The sequence below is a fragment of the Ziziphus jujuba genome, chromosome 8 (assembly GCF_031755915.1).
Source record: "Ziziphus jujuba cultivar Dongzao chromosome 8, ASM3175591v1".
Lineage (NCBI taxonomy): Eukaryota > Viridiplantae > Streptophyta > Magnoliopsida > Rosales > Rhamnaceae > Ziziphus > Ziziphus jujuba.
Genome location: NC_083386.1, coordinates 28,526,432 through 28,532,696, shown reverse-complemented (window position 1 = coordinate 28,532,696; position 6,265 = coordinate 28,526,432). Strand labels below are relative to the sequence as shown.

Sequence of the window (6,265 nt, the reverse complement as noted above, 5' to 3'; positions counted from 1 at the left end):
ATAAAAAGACTCACGCCTTTTAGTGTCTAGACACGTATTAGGCGGTCAATACAGCGTTAACCGTTTTTTTCTAAACTTTGCTACTATGCGAGACGTTATCTAAAAGCATCAAATCTAAGTGCACCTAGACGGCGTCTTTTTCTGCCTTTTAGAACACTGATCATAATGTACATCAAATAATATATACATTGCAATTTGTGTTGAACATATATGAAAAGTACAAAAATAATGGGTTTTATTTTTCCATATACAAAATAATAAATTAGTGTTCAATTATAAATAACCAAACAATGTCATCAATTATAAATGACCAAACAATATCATCCGTGTATAACGTGTGTATAGAAAATTTTCAAGAGATTTATTTTGCTGTCCCCTAATACTTATATATAACATCATAAAATTAAATTCATCAAAAATAATAATAATAATAATAATAATAATAATAATACCACATCATTTGAAAAATATAAACAATTAGCATTTATTTATTGTTTAAAGGAATAGATAATTGCGGCTTGTACCCAAGTGAGGTATTAAAGTGGGTAGAGCTTGGAGTTTGGTTCAAGGTGGGCTTTAGAGTTCATTGTATTTTCATTTCAATCAATTCTTAACAAGACTTGAATATGTGTTAAACAATCTTGTTATTCAGTTACTGACATTCAAACCTAAACTTAAGCTGGCGATTTCATTTATTTTTTTAAGGATATATAAAAAAACCGAAAATTTTGGGTTATCTTAGCTCTCAAACTTAATTTTAAGAAAGCCACCTCTTCCACTGGGAGAGCCTAGGCCCAATGACCAAAAATATAAAATAAAATAAATACAAACAAAAAATTTATAAAATAAAAACTACGAACTACTGTAACTAACAAATATGTGACATATTCAAACATGGACATTCGTAGTTGGCTGATGACAGCGGCAACAAAAATGTTTGCCATATAAAAAGATCGTTCGAACCTAAATAGACCCAAAGTTAAAAGTGAACTTAAATACACCTTAAAGTTAAAAGTGAATCGCTAGGCCTTCGATGCCACTGTTTAGCTCATCTGCATAAACAACAAAACAAATCAAGTAATATCCAAACATGTGATGTTAAAAAGAACGTCGATCATATCAGAAAAAATGACTAAAAGAATATCGTTAAACTCGGATAAAAAGATATCACCATTGTAACTCAAGTACATAATAAAACTATAATTAAGGGGGGGGGGGGGGGGGGGGGGGAGAAAAAAAAGCAGCTTCTCAAATATAAGATAACTACTTTTCAAAAAGAATAAATAAAAGGTAACCACAAATATACAATGATACATCTTCAAACACAACAAAACGGACTGTGCTTATTTTGTGCATTTGCATGAACCCGATCCTGCGAAGCTAGGACATGGTGCATTCAAGAATGGTTGCTGATAATAATATAAAGGGAAGAGCTTTACCTTTGTGCCAAAAGAGAAATCTGCAACAGTTAGAGGGTCCCACCAGGAGCATCCGGATCACTGAAAAGATATCAAGGTGGTTAACAATTCAGAATCAAATTCCAGCTAATAGTTCCAGTTAATAAATACTTCAAACTTACTTCATGTAGTTATGGAAATATAGATCCTGACACACTTTTGAAGTGAGTTCCATCACAAGTTCAGGGTGTTCCAGCTTCAGATGTTCACGCACACATTCAGCAGAATTGAAAAGTTCTGTACAATCGTTGGCTTCACAACCATACTTCCATCCTTCATTTTCATCAGCTATTTTCCTAACATATAGATCTGAAGCTTCAACGTATGCCGCATCAATTTTCTCCTTGCCTATCATAGCTTCCATGGGATGCTGACCACTCAATCGTTTTTGCCAAAATGTGTCAAGTTTCTTTTCCCACACAACCCCAGCCTCAAGGGTTTCTGTATGATTTTTACCATCTGACCTCACATGCCTAAAACCTTTAGGTTCATCACTTTCAATCATGCCATAATAATTTACACCATGGATGCGCCAAAGATACGTGAGAAGTGTGTCCAGAAGTTCAATTCCATATAGGACCCTCTCACCTGTTAAACATTTGACAATAAGAACTTGAAACATAGATTCAGAATGAAATTCTCCATAGAAGTCAATATTGCAAATAATATTGTCTTCAATCCCTTTTTCACTGTCAAGTTTTTGTATGAGGGCAAAGGCTTGTTCAATATCTGATTGTATTCGTCTAGGCAGACAACTGACAGGGTGGGCCTTCAGCGCAGCTGAAAATTCACTTTCTTCATCTTGATCTTTATCAAGCCTCCGTCTCTTTTCTCCAGCTTTCTCATAAGAGTTTGGCTGACTAGTCTGAAAATTCACTTTGCTTGCATAGAATGCAGTAGCACTTGGACTCCTATATTACAAAAATGTGATCTTCACAACAATTCAAATTTAATGGAGAGAAAGAGATCAAGGAAAGAAAGACCGTACAAGTTGACTATTCCTCTTGATAGATAAAATAAAAATTCCTTCGCGATCTCCTGAGCGTGTCTATTTCTCCTGTAAAGATCATATTCCAAATAAAAAACAATAGAGATTATAGACTAAATACATTCTCAAACGACCTTAGTCGTATTTTAGCGCTTTTAGCTAATCAGAAAATCCCTCACTGCCCTTATATCTATTTAACACCATAAGAAAGCGACAATAATAGTCATCATCAATCTTCAAACAATAGATCTCACCTTTCAAAGAAGCGAAGTAAATTTGAAGGATGATATTTATTTTTCAACCTTCGTCAACATATAAGTCAAAGTTAGAAAGAAAACTGAAAGGGGAAAAGAAAAATAGACATGGACCTTATACACCAAAAATAAAACAACCAGAGTAACATAACCAGAGACTGTACCATTCCTCATCCTTATGAGCATTGAAAAAAGCACACTTTTGAGTGGAAATGTCCTGTGATCTGCACTCCTGATACCTGTAAGATCATTTGCATTATAATATCTCAGTAAAAGAACCATTCATCCAAGCAAAGTCTCTCAATAAAATGTAATCTCTGTCCCTATCTCATTCTGTCTTCATAATTTTAGTAATACATATGCTCATGCTTCTGAACTGTATATAAGCTGAACATAGAAAAAATAAAATAAAATATGTATAGCAAAATAACAATTTAAAAGAACCAGCCTAATTAGTTCAAGTCCATCCAAAAGAAACAAGAACGGTTTACTCTATGAATAAAGCACAAATAAACTTGAGTCCACTATTTTCGTTTCATAACTTTCCAAAATAAATTAAACTTCTTTTTGTAAAATCCCAAAGCAAACAAGATTAGTAATTTAACACAGATTTTCCAAATCGTAGCTCACATCCATTGAGATAAATAGACTGATATATCACATATAGTATGACCAAAGAAAAGGTAATTATCCTCTATTTCCTCCATATACTCCCTCAACGACAGCAATTATTCTTTGTAAAATAACCAAAAGAGAAGAATATGTAAAATCTAACCTTTGTGGACTCCCTTCTGTGAATGAATCAGCGTTACCCTCATAATTTGATTCCAACTTTGCCATCGAATAAATCCAAACAAAGGAAATAGAAAGAAAACAGTGTCACATGAACTCATGTTAAACATGCAGCCCCATAAGAGTACAAATAAAAAAAAATGATAAGAGATCATTTTATATAGTCCGATCACTTTTTACAAGCTGATTTGTCAAATTCAATAACACGATCAAGTTCAAGCTTCTAGGATCTTACATTATAAATAAAAGACGGCAATTTTATTTTTCTTGTATAGATTAAAGACGCCAAAAAGATGCAGAAGAGAAAAGAACAAACTATATGGAACAAGGTTGTAAAAAATACACATGCAGGTGTGAAAAGAGAGAAAACAGTCAGGAGGTGTTTGTTTTTTAGGACTTTTATCTTAATCTGACTTACTTTTAAGTGTTAAGATGTTTAACTTTGTTTTTTTTTGTTTTTGGGCTTTTCTTTTTTTTTTTTGGGTCATTTAATATAAAGTCTATGATACTTTCTTCTAATGAAAAAGTCAAATTTTTAACTTTTAAAATTTTTTTAGCGTGTTTTGTAACTTTTTCTTGCAAAGTTTTCCATCCTGATTCAAGATCCCCTTGTATTCCATGTTCTCTTTCTTTCCTTTCCCTCTCTGATCTATTTTTTTGTCTTCCCTCTTCGAATATCATCAAAATACACAAGTCACCAAAAAGAGATAAGAGTGACCAAAGAAATGAAACCCATAGGGAGAGGGTAAGGAAGTCAGCTACAGAGGAGGGAGAAAGAGACCACTGATTAAGCTCTTTTGGTGGAACTGTCATCGATGGGAGCTGAGGTTTGAGAGAAGATAAAAGAGAAAGAAGTGTAGGACATGCACAGATGGGTGGTTTTGAGTGTAAATGGTATTAATAAATAGGCTAATTAAGTAAACCCACATAAATTTATGACCTATCACTGCATACTAAAATGAAAAATCAAATAAGAAGTCTAGACTTAATCCTTTACTGGTATTAAGATAAAAGAAATTTAAAAAATATATATATATATGTTTATGTTTGGATAGAAAACTGAATTACCTTTTATTTTATCGTAGTAGATAGCATTCCTGAAAATACTCAGTTCATAACAATGATCAGTGTCAATGTATTCACACACTTTAGCTTCCTTAAAAACTATATGATCTCCATCCAGTGTTTGCAATGTCAAATAGAACACTAGACCATCATCCAGAAATTGCATATTAGCTTTGACAACCATCGAAAGTTCTATATTTGCACCCTGAAAGACAAAAACACAATTTTCGATTACTATGGAAAACATCTGTCTATTTTCAATATAACAACAAAATTGTATTTAATCAATAATCTACCGTCTTTTTGTTATGCTACTCAATGGCAAAATTAGCAGCCTTTTTAACGAGTGCATTGACTGGACATGGCAAGATGCTACCCATTTTTGTGGACGTTGAACACGGAGATGAAATGAAACCCTATTGTTGAGAGAAATTTCATAAATATGCCAGCAAAATATAAAAGCAGAAACATTAAACCATAGAAAATAAAATAAAATAACACATGCAAGAGACAAGATTACAAGCACAACAGCCTCTTTTATTCCCAAACTCAGAAAACAGAGAAAACCCCTCTCTAATTTGATTTATCAGTCTGAACATATATAAAATATTATGAAAGGGAATAGATAATACCTCGGATGCCTCAACAATTTCTTTATATTTCTCATCATACTCCTCAGAACTGCTGCAATCAGCCTGCCGTGGCATGATCTTATTGGAGGACGACTGCGTTCTCATTTTGTTCTCAGCATTTTGAACGCATGTATTATCATCGACTGCGTTTTCAGTTTCTCCGCAGTTTTTTGGATGCAGATAATTATACATAACCTATTGTTGACAGAAATTGCATAAACCATCATAATGTAAAAGAAAATATAAAAGCAAAAACAGAAATCAGAAAATAATAATAATAATAATAATAATAATAACACATGAGAGAGGCAATATTTCATTAAATACTAAAAGATATCAAGCACAAAAAAAGAAAAAGAAAAAAAAGCCCAGAAAGCAGAGAAAACCCCTCTCTAATATGATTTATATAGATTGATTATGATAGAGAATAAATAATACATTGAGTAAGTCTTCCCCAAAATTTGTCAAAACTACTGGTCGACGACTGCGTTTTCGGTTTCTCCTCTGCTACTGCTGCCTGGGTTGTGTTTGCCACCGCTGGTGATCGAGCCTTCAACAAAGACTCCACATCTTCTTTTTTGGACAATGTGGATTCCATATCTTCTCGTAAAATCACAGATATTGCTGCATTTAATATCTGGGTTTTGGGTTTTAGAGAAAAAGTGGGAAGAATAAAATCGTAGGGGATTGTGTTTTGGTGCTGGCTAATATAAGTTTGCAATTAATGGCCTGAACTTTCTAATTTGTCCTTTCCTATAGTTTTTTTATTTTTTTATCCCCGGTAGACTCCATCATTTTCGAGGTCGTTAAAGCATAGGGCTCCATTTTTTCCATGGTCACTGAATCCCGATTAATCCCAGTCGAGTGTTAATTTTTTCCATTCACAAAACGCATATTTCAGTAAATATAAAGTTATTAAAAATTTTTACAAAACGTATATTTGGGTAAATATAAAGTTATTAAGAATTTAATATTTTTGGAAAGGTAATAATTTTTTTTTTTAAATATTTATTATGAAATAAAAAAATATGCATTTGAAGAATTAAATTTCCATCAATGTAGAAAAATATATGGAAA

The 6,265-nt window shown here is 32.7% G+C and overlaps 1 protein-coding gene across 2 annotated transcripts; it reads right to left on the bottom strand.

Annotated features, from left to right (window-relative positions):
* Nucleotides 1-820: 820 nt before the first annotated feature.
* Nucleotides 821-6,021, bottom strand: LOC107421799 (serrate RNA effector molecule). Of its 2 annotated transcripts, XM_016031129.4 has the most exons (11): nt 5,627-6,021; nt 5,189-5,383; nt 4,853-4,972; nt 4,560-4,761; nt 3,475-3,490; nt 2,864-2,938; nt 2,700-2,747; nt 2,446-2,514; nt 1,580-2,368; nt 1,440-1,499; nt 821-1,052 (listed from the first exon to the last, which is right to left on the bottom strand). In XM_016031129.4, exons 4-10 carry the CDS (start codon nt 4,738-4,740, stop codon nt 1,469-1,471), a joined length of 1,209 nt encoding a protein of 402 aa, XP_015886615.4. In that variant the 5' UTR covers nt 4,741-4,761; nt 4,853-4,972; nt 5,189-5,383; nt 5,627-6,021; the 3' UTR covers nt 821-1,052; nt 1,440-1,468. The 2 variants fall into 2 exon arrangements, with proteins under 2 accessions (XP_015886615.4, XP_024931308.3); XM_025075540.3 differs by lacking the exon at nt 2,700-2,747.
* Nucleotides 6,022-6,265: the final 244 nt, after the last annotated feature.

What these genes read in the sequence shown, in the direction of transcription:
- LOC107421799 (XM_016031129.4), bottom strand. Translation starts at nt 4,740, where the DNA reads ATGGTTGTCAAAGCTAATATGCAATTTCTGGATGATGGTCTAGTGTTC. An exon ending in GCTCATAAGGATGAGGAATG is followed by an intron (nt 2,748 to 2,863) that starts GTACAGTCTCTG and finishes ATGTTGACGAAG; the next exon opens with GTTGAAAAATAAATATCATC. An exon ending in TTACTTCGCTTCTTTGAAAG is followed by an intron (nt 2,515 to 2,699) that starts GTGAGATCTATT and finishes TGATCTTTACAG; the next exon opens with GAGAAATAGACACGCTCAGG.